A 17,883-nucleotide genomic window follows, 5' to 3' on the forward strand; every position below is an offset into this window, starting at 1 on the left:
AAAAAAGTCAGAATTGTGATATATAATCTCACATTTGCAAGAAAAAAATCTTTATTTCATGCAATTCTGATATTTTTTGTTTGTATCTCACAATTTGAGAATAAAGTCAGAACTACGAGTTTATATCATGCAATCCTGAGAGTTTTTACATTTTTTTTATTCAGTTGCAGAAACAGGCCTCCATATTATCCAGTATATCTACTATATATTAAATATAATTCTAATATATAGCATTTTTAGTATTATATATAAAAATATAATAAATTGTTATTTATTATATTTATATTATTGTATAAAAAATACGTATATTATAAATTATAAATACACATAAATATATATATATATATATATATATATATATATAAATAATACTAGCATTTCATATAATGTTAATAATAATAATAATTTATTATATAAATAATTCATTATATGTATTATATATTTAATTATATAACTTAAATGTATTTTGATCCATAAAAATGTCATAATACTGCTGTTTTCCTTACACATACAGAATATCTGCATACATTTCCATAACAATTTGAGTTTTTCCCAAAAATTTCATATGAAAAGACTGTAAATATTTACACCATAAACATATCAAAAGCCTACGTCATTAACATATCAAGCTAATAGACTTTCAAAATGAATGGAAAGTGAAAACCACATAAAAGAAGTTACTGGAAGGCTCTTGGTTGCTCTCTCACCTGAGCCCAGCTTCCTTCCTCATTTTCCTGTCAGTCAAAGGCCAGAGTGTCAGCATGTTAGAGCACAGAGGAGAGTGTTAACAATGCTCTCTTCCAGCTAAACAAGCTCAGTCCAGTCAGAGCAGATGAAGTGCATACCAAGCAACAGCGTCTGTGGTTGTTACTAAGTAACATTTATCGCAAATGCAGTTAAATATGGAAAAATTGTGCAAAGCAACAGGACAGCAGTCACACTGAAACATGCAAAAGGATTAATAAGCGCACTCTTTAGGTAGTTTGCAGGGCAGAGGGGGATGGGGGTGGATTCAGGGGCAGCAGGCTGGGGGTTGTGAGGGCTGCGGAAGCGTGGCATATGCATGGCACCGCGGGCACAAGGGAGTCACCCAGATGGACTAACCATTTTGGTCGAGGTTGCCATGTTTTCCATCTCCTCGTGAGTCACCCACACATTTCCGGAAGACTGAACAGAGAAAAAGAGGCGCACACACAGATAAATGATCACACATGGCACAGTCCTCATAAGCACCTTTACAGCAAAGTCCCTTTAAGGCAAGTTGGTCCAGTTGGCAGTCAGGTTACTAACAGTCCCAGGCAATTATTTTCTGTGTCTTTATTTAGGTGTGCAGGTGCCTATTTTAATCAAAATTGGGACCAAAATCACTAAGAGTTTGTGTTCAAATAAAATAATTTTGATAACAATATTTTATATATAATTAATATATAATATTATATATATAATTATATATAATTATTTTATTTTACCAATTATTAAAATACTAATTAAACAAAAATATTTCTCAATTTTTTATAATTATAAATCATTATAAATAATTAACCATTTGTAAATTAATTATTTCAAATAAAATAACACATTTTATAAATTATTACAATTTTTATATAATATTTATATAAATAATGATTAACATAATAATGACATAAAATTACAATAATTTTATAAGTTATTATAATAAATTATGTATTAATTAATTCTAAAATAATAAAATAAAATACATTCTATATAAATGCATTACATTTTTTACATACATTGTTATTATAAAGATTATTTCATTTATAAAATAATAATTGAATAAAATATAAAATTACTATGATTTTATAAAAAAATACATATTTTCATTATCAATTACTTTAATAATAAAAATTTTATAAAATAATACAATACAATACAATTAATTATTAACTTGTCAATGAATAATTACAAATTATTTTTAAATTGTTATAATAAAAAGATTTAATTTATAAAATTATGATTTATATAATATTTATATAAATAAATAAAACAACAAATAAGTAAAAAAATAACAAATTAAAACAACAATAATTGTATTCATTATTATAATGAATTATTTGTTAATTAATTAATTAATTAGTTACTTATTAATAAGTATTAATTAATTCTAAAATAATAAAATAAAAAAATGTATACAAACATTAAATTTTTTTAACATAAACTGTCATTCTAAAAATTATTTCATTTATAAAATAATAATGAAATAAAATATAGAATTACTATGAATTTATATTAAAACAATAAATAAATATTAATTATTATAAATTATTTTAATAATAAATAAGTAAATAAATAAAATATAAATTAAGGGATTTTTTCCCCAAAATTTGGTGTTTCCATCACTCGTTTCTGATGTGATACTTCAAAATGCTCATAAAAACAGGGCGATGGAAACATGACTATCACTGCTTAACTTTTGATTCATATTTGTTTTCAGTTTGAGACTGTATATGTGAAAATGAGCAGGACTCTTACAGTGCGTGAGGTGAGAGGAGCTGACGGACTCGTCAGCGACACCATTTCTTGAATAGCCAGCCTCAGCTTCAACCGATGCAGCGGGTTACTGATGCCGATCTCTCGCTGAATCTCCGTGTCCGACAGTGCCGACATGATGGCGCCGCTCTTCACGTTGGCACGACACGCCGCCACGTACCAAGCTGGCATGCCCACCCACAGCTGGAGGATGTCAGAGAGAAGACCGTCAAGATGCATCTTCGTTATCTCTATCATCATCAGACGAGTAAGTAATTATCGTAATTATTGTCATCCGTATCCCCCCCCATGATTTGTGTGATTATAATCATGGAGATCATGAGTGCTGTGCTCATTACTGCACTGTGGGAGGGATGGTGGCTGATGTCTTTGTACCTCGAGCCAGGAGACCACAGTCGGGCCGTCCCACTGAGCAAAAGGAAGCCCTTTCCTCCTAGCATCCTCCAACAGCTCATGTCTCATAGAAGACAAAGAAAGGTCAGAGCTTAGAGGAAACACAACCTCAGCAACATCAAATTCACATCAGTCTGAACATATGTTAATATACAGTTAAATGAAATGTGGATTTTAACGCCAGTGTTCATTACAGTTCTGGCTGATATACACTGCCATTCAAATGTCACATTAAAATTTTTAATGTTATAGCATGAAAGTGGACCTAGGTTCAAATCCTAACCTAAAATAAAATAAAATAAATATTTTTATTATATACAATACCACTTAGTCTGAGCTCTGTAAGATTTATTATGCTTACCAAGGTTGCATTATTTTGATTAAAAACACAGTAATAACATTAATTTTGTGAAATATTATTACAATTTAAAATGACTTTTTCATTCTGTTTAATTCTATTTTAAAATGTAATTTCATTCCTGTGGTGGCAAGCTGAATTTTCAGCAGCCATTACTTGTCTTGATGTATTAATATAATATAATATAATATAATATAATATAATATAATATAATATAATATAATATAATATAATATAATATAATAATTTATTTTATTATATACACTACCTTTTAAAAGTTTGAGCTCTGTAAGATTTGTTATGCTCCCCAAGGCTGCATTTATTCGAAAAATAAAGTAATAACATCAATACTGTAAAATATTATTACAATTTAAAATAATTGTTTTCTATTTAATTTCTATTTTAGAATGTAATTTATTCCTGTAATGGCAAAACTAAACTTTGGAGTGGCCAGTACTCAAGTCTGGATGTATTTATTTAGTTTTATTTTTAATTCATTTAAATCAAAATATAATATAATATAATATAATATAATAAAATATAATATAATATATATAATATAATATAATATAATATAATATAATATAATATAATATAATATAATATAATATTATGTACATTACCATTTAAAAGTTGAGCTCTGTAAGATTTACTATGTTTACCAAGGTTGCATTTATTTGATCAAAAATACAGTAATAACATTAATATAGTGGAATATTATTACAATTTCAAATAACTGTTTTATGTTTAATTCTATTTTAAAATATAATTAATTCATGTGATGGCAACGCTGAAATTTCAGGAGACATTACTTATTACTCAATTATTTGAATAAATCTATTTATTATTTTTTATTCATTTATATGAACTTACTTGAATCAGATTTTCACTGTATTAGAGAACAGCACTAGGCTATTCTTCTAACATCATTTATTTTTATTAGACTGCAAAGGCTATTTAATTTCTTTTCCTCGTCTAACACCCAAACAAGAAGCACATTTTGTTCTAAGCACAGTGCCAAAGAATGGACACACACACACACAAACTCATCCACATGGCAGGTGCTAATTAGGAAACCTATTTTTTCTGTCACGCTAATGGTCAGGGGACAGAGATAAGATGTGGAGATGAGGACAGACTCTACAAGATGGAAAAGTACACTCAAATGAGGCCATGTTATTAGTGTACTATTAAGCGTTATTTGTAACTTGTTTATCTGCAGGAAATGGCACTTCGCCATCCAATTGATTGGTCATTTGCTTTAATTGAGCTGTGTAATTAGGTAATAAGGATTAGGTCAGATTAGCGAATGTCTCAGGGCGATTTGATGGGAGTCAGAGTGAAGGAGCTGTGTGAGGGAGAAAGCACAGAAGACCTACTTTTTCTTCATCCTGCGGTCTCGCTCTGCCTGTGTGCCCAGTTTGCTCAAGGTCATGGTATCTCCAATGCTCATCTCAAAATCTAAAGTGTCACAACATATTAAAATACAGTTAGTTAAAGAGTACACGATCTTCATTCACTTCGTTACAGGGTGTCTGAAGTATTTAAATCAAATTTAATTTACTTTTTTAACACCTGTACAAATGAAACAAATGCTGTCTGAAGTAAGACTTTAGTAATACCATTTAAGGTATTTAAGACTTTTAATAGCCTTAAATTTGATAAAACTGAATTTATAGGGATAATTCACCCAAACATTAAAATTCTGTCATCAATTACTGACCTTCAAAATAACTTCAATCACCGTTATTTTATGAAGCTTTGAGAATACTTTTTGTACACGAAGAAAACAAAAATAATGCATTTACTCATAAACATATCCGAAGATTTCAACAGATAGGATGACTTGTAATTTTTGCCCATATTTGCTTACTTGAGCCAGAATATACAGACAATGAACTAAGAGAGATGGACCTTCTCATGAATACGTGTCGAAGACTGACACAGAAGTAGGGTTGGGTACCGTTCACATTTTAACAGGTACGGTACCGGTATTGGTACCTTTTTTCGGTACATTACTCTCTGTGTAATAACAAAAACATTTCTTTAATTTAAAAATAAGCCCAAAACAGGTTAGTCTGTTTGAGTTTTCCCTCTTTTCCTCCTTTTCTTTCTCTTTTTTCAAATTTGCGGCAATTCAAGCAAGTGTTCATTTTGGTTTTCCTCTTTTCCTCACTTTCCTTCACTTTTAAATAGCTTGTAAAAGCGCTGTGTGCATTTTACTTTCACTTTCAAATTAGTGGCAATTCGCCGTCGATTCAGTTCAAGCAACAACAAAATACAACATCAAACTCAGAACTTTGATTAACAAAATCAACAAAAATAAAAATATAAAAATGCACCATGTTATATGCCTAATAGAAAATAAGAAATTATTTATGCTTTAAATAGCCTAGGTAACTGAAAATCAGCAAACACTGTGGAACCAAATAAACAAGAAACATAGACCGTTTATTAGCAAAACGAATAAGAAAGCTTGAAGGCACCACATAAACATTGATGTAAAATGAAATACGTAAATTACACAAACTTTAAATAAAGAAAAAAGCAGCAAACACTGTGGAATCAAATAAAAAAAAAAAAAACCCAAATAGTTAAAAAAAACCTTCCAAAATCACCTTAGATAAACGGCAAAAGGCAACAGGTTTTTCAAAATCCAAAATATTGCCAAACAGGCGCTTTTGCATTTAGTCACTCATCTCACTCTTCTTATCAGTCAGCTCGACTCACTTGATAAATTAAATCAGACTCCTGCTGCTGTTTTGTGATGTGAACAAACCCGCGTCTCCGCCATTCATATATACAGAGGCAAGCAGAACATGTAGGATTCATATTTAAAACAACTTTTATGCATTTTAATATTCACAGACAGTAGTCTATATTGCGATTCGAATTAAGTGACAGACCTACTTTTGATTTATTCTTCCAAAAATTGGAAAATTCCGTGACATTCTGTGTTATAGTTTTTATGAATGAACTCCATACTACTCTTACTACCTTTCTGGGCCTTGAACATGTCAGTTGCATTGCAGGGCCTGAAAGCTCTTGGATTTCATCAAAAATATCTTAATTTGTGTTCCAAAGATCTAATTAAGCTCTTACGGTTTGGAACGACATGAGGGTTAGTAAATAATGACAGAATTTTCATTTTTGGGTGAACTATCCCTTTAAGACTTTTGAAGTAGTTCTCAGCAATAGTGATACAAACATGGTATTTTCTGCATGTAATGTGTGTATGTTTATTTCATGCTACCTGGAATGACAGGTGGTGTCAACTGGCCATCCTTGCTCAAAGGCTGATCTAAACGTGATTTCTCCTTCTTGCCAAAGAGACGGCCGATAGAGGACTTTATGCCCTTCTTTTTGTTGCCCCTAAGCAGAGAGAAAAAGAGAAAGTGAGAAGGAGATGCAATGTGTGACGTAAAGCATCTGAAAGAGATAGTACACCCAAAAATAAACATTCTGTCATCATTTATTCAACCTTATGACACTGTATGATTTACTGTATGAAATTTTGAAGAATGTTGGTTATTAAGCAGTTTCCGTATCCATTGACTGCCATTATACGGACAAAGAACACAATGGAAGTCAATGACAACTAAAACTGTTTGGTTACCAACATTCTTTAAAATATCTTTGAATAGATTTGAATTGACATTGGTGAGTAAAGTGAGTAAATGATGACAGAATTTATTTTTTTTGGTGGACTATCCCTTTAAGGGCTATTCACACTGACATAAATCACTGAATCACTGACAACAAAAGTCAAAAAAACATACACAGACAGAACCAAATTAAATCCTGCGGCTCGTGATGATACATTGAGGTGTTAAACAATGAAACAATCAGTCTCTGTGAGAAACAGAACAGTATTTATATCATTTTTTTTACCTCTGTCTTGCGTATACGTCACTCATTGTTTATACAGTGAGACTGTGGGTACGATGGCTACTCATAATGGTAACTGCTTATTCTGATTGCTGCAACCAATTAAAAACTAAAAGATCACATTTGTTTGCGTGAACTCATCCAGGAGTGTTGACTTTTCACTGACTCCCAACTTTTGCCAAAGCACGTTGATGCTTCACACACCAGCTGTTGTGAATGCGCTCAGGACAGTTGGACATTGCAGTGGATCAGAAGTAAAAAAGATACTAATACTGTTTCCTGCACAGACCAATTGTTTTGTGTCTTAACACCTCAATTTATCGTCTCAAGCTCCAGGGTTTAATTTGGGTTTGTCTGTGTATGTTTTTTTTTTTGACTCTCAAAGCCTGACATTAGATTGACATTATATTTTTGAGTTTGAGTTAAATCTTTGTGTTTTACTAAAGAATTGTTTCTTCACCTACATCTTGGATGCCCTGGGGGTAAGCACATAAACATCCTATTTTCATTTTTGGGTAAACTATCCCTTAAAAAAAGCTGCCTTGCACTGTATAACATCCTTAAGCATGATTATTTCTGTTTGCAGTCTTTTAATCAGACTAACTGGCTGCCCTGCTGAGAAATGCTTTGTTATTCCTGTACTCTTATTTGGTTCTATCAAAGCCGATTCAATTGTACTAAAATCACTCCTCCCCTGACATCACCATAAATCTGTGTGAAGCATTCAATCGTGATAGAGCTGGGCTGCTCTGAGATGCAGTTTAACTCCCCAACAGTGATGTGGGAGTAGGAAGGACACAGCGAGACTGAAAAACCACACTTTAGGTTTGATTTCTTGCTTTGATTCAAATCAATGTGTGCAGGACACCTTCTTAGTTAAATTAAATTAGCCAGACTACAAAAGTGTGATTTGTATTCGACAATACCCATGATAGTTCATCATTAAAATTAGCCGTATTAAACATCCACACACAGCTAAAACCTCACAGAGCTTAAATAGTAGATGAAGCTCTGGAGAGAACATCTGGAGCAACATAATTAAAAACACAGTATGACGGCTAAATATGATGCTTCCCACCAAAAAAGCACTACTTTGTGAGTGAGACTATAGTGATATTGTTTTTATTTAAAATATCGATATTTTTCTTACACCAACACATCGATTCACTTCAGAAGGCCTTTATTTATCCCCCGGAGGCATGTGAGTACTTTTTATGATGGATGGATGCACTTTATTTTGCTTTAACATCTCAACACCCATTCACTAGCATCATAAAACCTGGAAGAACCAGGATATTTTTTAATATAACTCTGATTGCATTCATCTAAAGTCATATACAGCTAGGATGGCTTGAGAGTGACTAAATCATGGGGTAACTTTCATTTTTAGGTGAACTATCCCTTTAAATTGAAATGAAAACCCTTTTTAACCTACAATAATCAACGTATTACTTCATCTTAAAGATTTACGTTATCTACTTGGTTCACAAATCTGTGGGGTATTGCGCATGACACACCTGGAGGTGTATTGCAGAACAAATGTGGGATGCACGTGACTTAAACAAAGGCAAGCTGACAGTAATTAACTAGTTCATAGTGTCATAGTCTCAAGAGCACTTGAGTGTGTGTGGGAGAATCACTGGCTATAACAAACTCTCATCTGTCCTCAAGTGTGCCTGCTGGGAAAATTATGCCTCATCCAGTTCAATCAAAGAGGGATCTATTAGCACCTGAGACGTGATCGTCTGTAGATTTGTGTGTGTGTTTACCCTCGGCCATCCTCAAGGCTTCCTGTCAGCTGAGCGAAGTTCATTTGGTCTAGTCTGAGACTGCGGGGCGAAGACGGGGGCGACGTCTCACACTTGATGGTGGCCTTGTCCTCTCGGGCCTCTACAGGGGACTGGGACAAAAACACACAAACAAACTCATTGCCTCATGATAAAAAAATGACATTTCCCACATGTCCCTGAGTACAAACTCATTAATACTTAGTCACCTACATAAAAACACGCATACACACTTTCATATTTTTTATCTAACGCAGGCACACTAAATCAGCACAAGCAAGCCGGTCTTCGGTGAAGTCTTTAAGAGATAAAAACACACTTACAGCCACTCGCCTGCGATGTTTTCTTAAATCACTAGGCTGAAGTGTTAGCAGGAAGAAAGAGAGAGGAAGATGCAAGGTGACAGATGATTATGTGCTGTCAGTGTTAGAAAAAGGCAGTTTAACAGGGTTAATACAATAAAAGCATTGCAAAGCAAGGTTCACCAGGGTCATGATGCCCAATTCGTGGGCCGCTGAACCGGATGTCAGTTTGGGCGTGGATCGGCCGCTAACGGGAGGTGATGAACTGGCCAGAGAGAGGGCGGTGACGGAGGTGGGGATGGAGGAGCGTGGCCGTAGGGTCACGTTGAGGCCATCCATGCTGCCGCTGTTCACTCGACTCTCAATCTCATCCGCCCGGAGCTCCGCTGATTCCCTCTCTACCTGGATCATTCTGGAACAGAAGGAGAGAGAGACTCAGCACATGGAGAGGAAGAATTCAAACGCCCTACATTAAATATACACAAATATCCCCAGACAACACATACTCTCTGAAGAATACACTTCAAATCAAGGCCAAACTCAAATCTTCAGTGTGTCTGAAGAGCATAAGCACATCTGTCATCCTTTCCAACCTTTTTTTTTTTTTTGTCTTTTTTCATCCAAGAGAATATACACTACCAGTCAAAAGTTCTTGAACAGTAAGATTTTTAATGTTTTTAAAGAAGTCTCTTCTGCTTAACAAGCCTGCATTTATTTGAACAAAAGTACAGCAAAAAGAGTAAAATAGTAATGTTATTTGAGCAGCAAATCAGCATATTACAATGATTTCTGAAGGATCATGTGACACTGAAGACTGGAGTAATGATTCTGAAAATCTAGTTTTGATCACAGGAATAAATTACATTTTAAAATCTTTTTCAAAATATTACAGCTTTTGCTGTATTTTGGCTTGGTGAGCAGAAGAGACTTCTTTAAAAAAAACATTAAAAATCGTATTGTTCAAAACTTTTAACTGGTAGTGTATATGCAATTTCCAGTTTCTTTGTCAGTATCACACATCCAAATGCAACTGTAGAAATAATTCAAAACTATAATTAAAATGTATATTTGAAATCATTTGGGACAGTATTAAAAAAAACATAATAAATAAACATTATAATTAATGTTATATTTATTTATTGTTGAATTTTTAATAATATAGTCTTAAATTATTTCATAATAACATAACATAATATTTTTTTTATATATAATATATATTATATTATATATTATATAACATAATAATATATTTATTTATATGAGAAAAGAGCAAGTGTTTCACATACTGTGACTGGTTACAATTTCATTTTAATTGCCATTTTAAATAATGTTGTTGCTTTTAATAGTTCATTTTAAACAGTCAAATGATGTGTTAATTTAAAAAAAAAAAAACTATTTGATTAAGTCTTTGAAGTAATATAAAGTCAGCATGCATAATAATTATAAAACAAGAAAATCTTACAAACGTTGTACAAAATTACAAAATATTAATGTTGACTACACATTTTTTAAAATTTACTCTGATTTATAGTTTTAATTAATATAATGTATTAAAAATTAGGAATGCACCGAATTTTCAACTGCCGAAAATTATTGGCTGATAATTGCATTTTCGGTTTTCAGCTGAAAGACAAAAATGGCTGAAAACATGAGGCGAAAATATTTAGATGAATAATATATAAGCCTATATATATTGCGCTCGGCCGCACCGCCTGGCAGTGTTCACGCAAGTTTCTCTCTCTTCTAGCCATCGTTCACTCAATATTCTGCTGTATGAATGTGCATTCCACTCGTGTACCGCTCGCTCATGCTCACCGGAAAAGCAAAGTCACCTCAAATAGCGTGCCAATAGGAAATTTCTATGTAGTATACTTGTTTCTGTTTGCAGTCGCACTACTCTGCTGTAACATGCTGTAGTAGAGCTGTACTGGGCAACGCTAGTAAAATGACCCTACCTTCTGATCTGCTCCCGTGCTATGCTCTGCTCACATGCTTTATAATAGTAGCTTTAATAATAATAGCTTTGTACGACTATAGATTATTTGGATAATTAGTTAAAAAAGTTGTACCTGATTCTGTTGTACAGAACTAAATAAAAATAATATATTGATATTTAATATTATATTTTCTGTCCAGTTGTATTGTGTTATTTTCTGTAAAAGTATGGTTATTTTATTGGCTTGTGTTTTTTAAATTTAGTATCATTCAAATTATTGAATGAATCTTACAAAATTACTTACAGTTCTTTCTGGTCCTCCAATCTGATGGGCCGAGAGGAGTGATACTCTAGTGATATCGGCACTCCAACGGTTTCACCGTTTGTATCACTCCTGAGTGATATGGCGAGTGTCACGGTGGTCACCCAAATCCACTATAATTTTATAAATCCTACTGTTATTGTCTCAGAATGTAGTTATAAGAGTCTTTTAGGCGAGAATTTACTTGCTTAGACTATATGCGGTTTGTTAATGAAGATAACGTCTATTTGAAAATTTGCTTCAACGTTTTCAGAGATGTCAGCTCCAGGGCATCAGCGGCCGTTTAGCACTCATGAGCTGGCCGAGAGCAGCCTTGCCTGTAGCCTATGGCCTATACAGCCATATCTCACTGCTACTCGTGTGATATTGCTCATATACACGGTGCATATATTATAACTGTGGCTAGAATTTAGTGAAGCCATAAAATGCATTACTAATAGCTTTATAGTGTATTATGTATTCAGCCTTCAAAGAAAATGCCAACGGGACTTGTCTTACTGTTGATATATGTTAATATTCATGCAGTGGAAGTATAGTCTGTTGAAACCTCATGAGTTTAAGCCACAGCTCAGGTCTTGAGTCATCACTATCTGCACACTGCTGCACATTCCAGGTGATAGCTCTGCTATTGTCTGGCATTTATATTCATCCACAACTCAGAATCAATCTGTCTGATGGGCATATTCAACTTACAGTCTCACAAATATTGTCATATATGACAGATGGTCTACCTCCAGCGCTTTGAGCTGCTGTAAGGAATCCAGACAGCTCAGTATCAGGACAAGCTTCAGAGCACTGTTTGGATTTAGACTGAAGTTTTTGGCCTGCCTGACAGTTTCTGTTACCGTTCTGGGTATATCTGCGGGCCGCCAGAGCAAAGAGACACGCAGGTGCTCTTTTAGTCTGCCTGCAGGGTCTAAGCCATTCTGAAATCGAAAAAGGTCATTGAGTTTGAGAAGAAAGTTGGCTCTGGCTGTAACTCTCCAGACTGTGTTCAACAAAGCATGTGTTTAAAGCACAAGCTTGGATCAATAAGACAAATGAATGTGACATTTAAGGAGCTGATGTAGTTGAGGCAGATGATTAGGTTTCACACAAGTCGCAAGATATGTCAGATTTGAAGCAGTCATATACTAAAGCAAGTATTGTAAGTATAACCCTGAACTGTTAAAGGGCTTTTCTACTGTTTTAAGAGTGTGTTTAGCTGACAGTAGTTATACGGCCTATATGCAACACATTTGCAGCAACATATTAAACAGCCTATTTTAGCAACTGTTCCTTTAAGACTTATGCAAATGACTTCTGTCGATGGGCTAACGTCTTCACAAGTTAAATGAGTAACGACACCCCCATCATAACGATGAATACTGAATAAGTGTTGATAAATAAACATGGGTGTTCACATGTTAATGTGTTGATAGTTCTGACATCTTAACTATGATGCACTCTGAACGACCACTTAGTCATAAACTGTACGCTTCAACAGCTTTAAACAGCTTTCGAAACAAAATGTGAGTGGCGGATAGTTCAAGCAAAGCTTGCTGCCAAGATAAAACAAAACAAAACAAAAAGATTTCTATTTTATGTCACTTTTAATAATTTATATCCTAACCTAATCTCTTCATTGATGGCATCCAGCTGTTCTTGCAGCATGAGGGCAAGCGTCTGGGCATCTGAGTGCCCGCTGGGGGACAACATATCGGCTGAGCTGAAAATGGTCTCGCGGTCTTCATCGTCCAGGTCAGACAGTTCAGTGTCGCTTCCCATCAGGTGAGTACGGCTGGCCCGCAAGCTGGAAGGCTGAGAGCGATCCCAGTCCTGCTCCACCATCGCCAGGATCTGGGAATAAAGACATGGATGAGGGCACAAACCAATACTTTGTAGATTTTACAAATCAGACTTTCAGATATTAGTGTTTTAGTAAGATTCAAATTCCTATAAACATTTTTATTGTGGATTAGAGAACCCGGAACTTACAGTGAACACATCCAAAGAGGCAAATAAAAAAGAATACAGAGAAATTAGTTTATAACAAGGCAAAGGTCACCAGTATAGTACATATTACATGCTAGAACAGTTTTAGTTTAAAACGGTAACAGATGGAGGTGCAGGTGTGACATTAACACCTTTGTGGGTTCATCCCTGAGTGCCACCAGTCGACCTTTCTGAGCCCGTCGTATGACTCCTGTGGAGGAGTAGTGGTCACCTTGACCTTCTACCACTGAGAAGCGCAGGTCTGTGGCACTGCCAACATGAGACCTGAGACAGGGCCAACAGAGAGAGACAGATAAAGAGGCTCAGACACCTTATTTAGGACATACAGCAATATGACTTTTACAGGCATAGTTCACCCAAAAATGAAAATTACCTCATGATTCACTTATCGTCAAGCCATCCTGGGTAAATATGACTTTCTTCTTTCAGACAAATACAATCAGAGTTATATTTAAAAAATGTCCTCTCTTTCAAGCTTTATAATGGAAGTGAATGGGTGCTGAGATTTTGAAGTCCAATAAAGTGCATCCATCCATTATAAAAAGTACTCCACACAGCTCTGCAGGGTTAATAAAAGCCTTCTGGAGTAAATTGATCCATTTGAGTAAGAAAAATATCCATATTTAAATCTTTATCAAAGGAAAACCTGGCTTATACTGAAATCCTCCGACATTTTTCTTTACAAATCCTCGTTTTGCTCTCTCCTCTGCGCTTCCATGTTCACTTCTCACCAGAGCTTATGCTACGCTTATGTCCTATGTCATCTGCTGGAAATTTCAAATATGGATATTTTTCTTACACAAACACATCGCCTTCATTAACCGCTAGGAGTCATGTGAGTACTTTTTAAAATGGATGGACACACTTTATTTTGCTTCAAAATCTCAACCCATTCACTGCCATTATAAAGCTTGGAAGGACCTCTTTTGATATAACTCTGATTGTATTCATCTAGAAGAAGAAAGCCATATACACCTAGAATGGTTTGAGGGTTAGTAAATCATAAGGCAATTTTCATTTTTGGGTGAACTATTTTTTTAATGAGCGAATAAAAACAGGGCTTTAATTTTAGTATATTTATATATCATTGTTTTAAATCTGGATGTCACCTAGGATGCGTTCCGTCTCCAAATGCCCCGCTCCTGCGCTTCAAATGATCGAGTTCAGCTCGTAACTTCTCAATCTCACCAATAAGCCTCTCCTAAACAACCAGAAAACACTTGAATAATCAAACAATCTCAAAGCAATATAATTTTTTTATATTTCAAGAATTATTATGAAAATTACAGTTGAGACCAATAAACATATTTAGTTAGTTTTCTATTCATCAAAAAATCCTGACAAAAATATTCACACAAAAAATATTGGGCAGCACAGCTGTTTTCAACATTTACAATAATAAGACGTTTCTTTAGCAGCAAATCAGCACATTAGAATGATTTCTGAAGGATCATGTGACACTGAAGACTGGAGTAATGATGTTGAAAATTTAGCTTTGTATCACAGGAATAAATTTAATGTTAAAAAATATTAAAATACAAAACTAAACAAATCAAGACCAAAACTCATGATGTTAATTAAATCCATGGACACGTTATGTTCCTCAGTTTTTGCTTAAAATTGTAACACCTCTGGCTGCTGCTCTTGCTCTGCAGATCTGTGTGATACTAATGAGCAGTAGTACTGTACCTTGGTATGATGGAACTCTTCCAGTTGTTTTTGGGAATTCTCCAGGTCATGGATGAGTGCATTCTTGATGGGGAAATGGGAAAAACAGACAAACAAAACAAAGTTGAGAATAAGCTTAAAGCAGCAGGTTGTGCCAAAGATAACCTGCACATTCTCCGTGTGGTGCTTCAGCCTGTCCCTTCACATCTGGCCACTCATTCCATCACAGTCTGTTCTGTCCTCTCAGCTCACAGCTCAAAAGAGAGAAGAACTGAGTTCTATTCATTCAAGGTGAATAGGGGAACCGCACTCTGTGCACTCTCTAGTAAGGGTGGGCGATATATGTAGACACGATTAACCAGTAGAAATTTGTCAACCGGTAGAGATTTTCGACTAAAGGGCTTGAATGGTTAAAAACGCATGTAAGTGTCAAAATGCCCGTCTTTGCAAGTATCCACATAAATACAGTAATTTAGGTCTTAAAAGAAAGCGAACAGCTAAAAAAAAAGAAAACACATGTATAATAGTATATTGGATCCTGGCAGCTCTTAAAATGACAGCAGTCTAATATTCCTGCTGTCTGTCATTCATGTTTATCAAACAACAAAAGAGAGAAAATCAGTAACGATAATTATCGTGCGATATAAATTTCCTCGATAAACAAGAGTTCGATAAATGTTCGATGTAATGTTTTTGCAGCAATAGTGGAACGAAAGAGCACTAGTCATTTAAAGCGCACCACTCGGACCGTTTATCCGCTCGGATCAAAGTTCAAACGAAAAATGAACTTACTAGGGCAGATGTGCTTACTTGCTGATGAGTCTCCTATTGAAGGAGGAGTAATCGAATATAATTACAGTATTTTTTGTGATTAAGCAATAGCGTTTATTAATGTATACTAAATGTATTTAGCCTACTGTTTTTTTAGACAAATACCTAGAAACCATATTACATTTTTAACATGGTGTTGAAGTGCTATAATTGTGGTTTTAACTGTTATTATCATGACATAAATGTATGCTACTATGGAAGAGCAATGGTTAATAAAAAACATATATATATATATATATATTAAAAAATAATTACATTTCACCATATAAAAATTAGGTTGGTACAATTTTTACTGATATTACTGATTTTTCTAATAAACATAAATCTACATCTGCATCCTAACTAAAGCTACTATCAAATGTGTATTTCTAAGAGACAAAAAAAAAATGTTACATTATTATTAATATTATCAGGCAACACAAACTTGTTTCTTGATTTGAAACTCATTAAAACATGCAGAACTAAGAAATATTTTTTTTCTATTAAGATATTTATTTTAAGGAAAAATGACTGGAAAAAGTGTAAAGAATTCGAAAACGTGAAGTGTTTGTCATATCTGACGATAAAGAATGGTTTAAAGCCACAATTAACTATGGTTTTTAGAACTTTCACAGTGTAGCAAAAATAAAAATATTTATCGCGATAATTATCTATATTGACTGATAAGAAAAATATTCATATTTTTCTTATCAGCCATATCACCCAGCCCTACTCACTGCTCTTGACTAAATCACTTTTGTAACTTAAATAAGAGGAAATTAATGTTATTATTTAAAAATATGCAGTGTTTTTATATATTTGATTACTTTATAGAATATACTTAGCATGTCTTATTGATTCATTATACTATAGTTATTTTTGTCCTATTGCCTGTAATGAGTTTCTTATTTTTATTTAACCGCTGACCGTTTACTTGTCTTCAGTGAGTTTTTTTCTTTCTTTTTTTCTTTTTTTTTTTTACATTTAGGCTAGTATTAGTTTATTGTGATATTGTGACGCTGTGACAAGAATTATGAAATTTCTATGGCATCAAAAATGTTTATATCGTAAAGAACTTATTTAAAGCAAAAATAACTATACTGTGATATATCATTACTGTGAAATAAAATTACTCATATCGTGATAAAAGACTTTGGTCATATCACCGACCTCTATAATCTAGGATGAAGGCAGAATATAAATATACTTAGAATTTTCAATTTAGTGAATAATTTATATAATAATTTAAATAATTTCTTAAGATTAATGTGCATTAAGCAAATAAATGAACATTTCATTCTTATAAAATGTGCATTGTTCATAATTTATTTTAAATAAAAAAAAAATTCTTAGTAATTGAGTAATTTTAGTAAATCTGAAATCTGCTGTAATTAGGCCTGGGAAACCAGTCAGTAATGAAACCCGTGGGTTGGAGAAAACTGATTGTTTGTCAGTTTGTTTCAATGCGTTTAAAGCAGATGATACTGCTCAAATGTGTACAGTATGTGCAGGTGGGTCTGGTAAAATCTATACCTTGTCCTCCAGCGCAGCCATGCGCTCCTTCAGGTGCAGCTGAAGCCGTTCATTAGACTCGGTGAGGAGGCGGTCCACAGTGTCAGACAGACGTTTGTTATGCTCCTCGTTCATCTTCTCCCTCTGCCGAGCCTGAGGGAATGCAAAGGGGAAAAAAAAGAGAAAAAAAATGAATACATGAAACAACATCCTTTATTTTAAGAGTACAACTAGATTTTTACTTTTTCAGAACATAATCTGGCTCCTAGATATAGCTTGGTATATGGGATGCCTATAGAATTTTGTTTTTCTGATGATCTACACACGGTAGTACCAATAGAGGGCAGTATTACACCCTGAAGTACTGTGATCATATTTTAGGAGTTTTGGCTGATTTTTAAATC

General features: G+C 33.9%; 1 protein-coding gene across 13 annotated transcripts in view; it reads right to left on the minus strand.

Annotated features, from left to right (window-relative positions):
• Nucleotides 1-17,883, minus strand: part of ppfia4 (PTPRF interacting protein alpha 4) — a 130,873-nt gene that overhangs the window by 10,042 nt on the left and 102,948 nt on the right. For 6 of the 13 annotated variants that reach the window (XM_051122743.1, XM_051122742.1, XM_051122741.1 and 3 more), the window contains exons 10-23: nt 17,501-17,632; nt 15,179-15,241; nt 14,599-14,690; nt 13,621-13,753; nt 13,107-13,333; nt 9,420-9,648; nt 9,258-9,293; nt 8,917-9,047; nt 6,513-6,631; nt 4,639-4,720; nt 2,884-2,965; nt 2,491-2,691; nt 1,105-1,167; nt 708-734 (exon numbers count right to left, since the gene is read on the minus strand). In XM_051122743.1, the coding sequence (XP_050978700.1) occupies nt 708-734; nt 1,105-1,167; nt 2,491-2,691; nt 2,884-2,965; nt 4,639-4,720; nt 6,513-6,631; nt 8,917-9,047; nt 9,258-9,293; nt 9,420-9,648; nt 13,107-13,333; nt 13,621-13,753; nt 14,599-14,690; nt 15,179-15,241; nt 17,501-17,632 (1,617 nt within the window). The remainder of the gene's footprint in view (nt 1-707; nt 735-1,104; nt 1,168-2,490; nt 2,692-2,883; nt 2,966-4,638; nt 4,721-6,512; nt 6,632-8,916; nt 9,048-9,257; nt 9,294-9,419; nt 9,649-13,106; nt 13,334-13,620; nt 13,754-14,598; nt 14,691-15,178; nt 15,242-17,500; nt 17,633-17,883) is intronic. The other 7 variants (XM_051122747.1, XM_051122751.1, XM_051122744.1 and 4 more) reach the window with 4 other exon arrangements.

Source organism: Labeo rohita, chromosome 11, assembly GCF_022985175.1.
Source record: "Labeo rohita strain BAU-BD-2019 chromosome 11, IGBB_LRoh.1.0, whole genome shotgun sequence".
NCBI lineage: Eukaryota > Metazoa > Chordata > Actinopteri > Cypriniformes > Cyprinidae > Labeo > Labeo rohita.